General features: G+C 50.9%; 1 protein-coding gene across 1 annotated transcript; it reads left to right on the top strand.

Annotated features, from left to right (window-relative positions):
* The first annotated feature begins 859 nt into the window (after nt 1–859).
* Tsp_13477 (conserved hypothetical protein) lies at nt 860–1,219 on the top strand. Its single transcript, XM_003366548.1, has 2 exons — nt 860–1,058; nt 1,116–1,219. Exons 1-2 carry the CDS (start codon nt 860–862, stop codon nt 1,217–1,219), a joined length of 303 nt encoding a protein of 100 aa, XP_003366596.1.
* Nucleotides 1,220–1,604: the final 385 nt, after the last annotated feature.

Raw genomic sequence — 1,604 nt, 5'->3', positions numbered from 1 at the left:
GGTAGTTCGGTTGTTGGCATCTATAGAAGCGTAGTGTTGGTTGGTTCTTGACATTTACTGTAGCAGGTCAGTGGCGGTCTTTGTTCATATTTGGTAATAAATATTGTACTCTTAATCTGTATGTGGATGCGAGAATGTTACCGGCAAAGCACGAACTGGGGAAACGGTGACAGCGTCGTCGCCTAGCGATGACTGTGATAGCAGCCCGGTTGGGGGCGACGCACGATCCCCCCTGAGAGAGCGGCTCGTTACATTGAGGGCCTGTCCGGGGAGCCGTACAAGTGAGTACAAGCGGCGCCTCTTTTTTCCCGCCTCCGGCCTTTTGTCCGGAAATGGACCCTACGGAGTCTCTGGAGAAGCTCGAAGACTTCTTCTGCGCTAGCGGTGTACCGACATCGAACTATGGCGTCGTCGGGCGGTACTTGTTGAGTGATCCTGTACGCCGCGAGCTCTACCTGGTCGGACAAGCACGGGAGAACTCCTTGGAGGAGCTGAAGAGGGGGCTGTTGGACACCTACTGCCCGGAGAAGTCATCTGTGTAGCTCATCGAGCGCATCCACGCCCTGCTTCAACGTGAAAGCCAAATCATCAAACAGTGCGTCGAAGAGCTGGCGAAGTTGGGACGCAGGACAGATGTATCAGAAAGCGACTTGGTGGCGCTTTTTGCCGGTGGGGTAGCGTCGAGGGAAGTAACATTCGAGTGCAGGAACCGCTTACCTTCGCCGAAGCAAGCAAGCTGGCCGACAAAGTGAGAAAGGAGGAAAAGCATTTTCAGGAGCGACGACAACCGCACAATGGCGTTATGAAACAAGCGAAGGACGATGTCATGCAACATTTGGAGGGTCTGTGGCTCTGAGAAATGAAGAACCTAGTTAGGCAAGTCCAGCAACTGGAGCGAACGGCCCTACGAACCGTTGGGCGAGTTGGATGCTTCAGCTACGGCTGCCTGGACCATCACAGACGTGACGGCCACCAGCTACGCGTCCGAAAACGAACGGCGGAGAGAAGAACGATGGCGACCATCAACCCGCTGACCGGTAACCTGCTCGCCGTCACAGGTAAGATATAGAGCTTGAACATTTTGTTGTTGGACGACAGTTATGCGATGGTCTCAGTAATTCCCAAGCGGGTGCGGGATAAGGCTACGTCAGGCCGGAAGTTACACGGAGCAGCGAGACCAATGCAACTTGGCGATGGCGACCTACGGCTGGGGGTATAGTCCACCTACACCTGGGGAGATGGAAGGTTCCACCCGGAGAGCGGCTCGTTACACTAGAAAAACATTTCTTACTCAATGATTGTGGCATTAATTATTTCTATAAAAGGTTTTCTACATTTTAAATTACTTGAAAACAATTAACTTCAAACAAAATTCGCTTTAATTTTCGCAAATATACTTTAAAGTAAAATGTAATGTAACGCCCTGCAATCATAGCGCACTCTCATTCAATAGTTGTCTTTCAAGGTTCTACAGTCTTCGACAATGATCTATGATACGGATCACCAGCGTGCCCAGCTCTGTTTCACAACAAAAAATGGGCGCAGATGACGGTCAGAGTCAGACGACATTTGCTAATTGCCATCGATAGTCAGTGGATGCTGTA

The sequence above is a fragment of the Trichinella spiralis genome (assembly GCF_000181795.1).
Source record: "Trichinella spiralis strain ISS 195 chromosome Unknown Scfld5818, whole genome shotgun sequence".
NCBI classification, from domain to species: Eukaryota; Metazoa; Nematoda; class Enoplea; order Trichinellida; family Trichinellidae; genus Trichinella; species Trichinella spiralis.
Note: the sequence above shows the minus strand (reverse complement) of the source record. Positions and strands in the feature narration are given on the sequence as shown.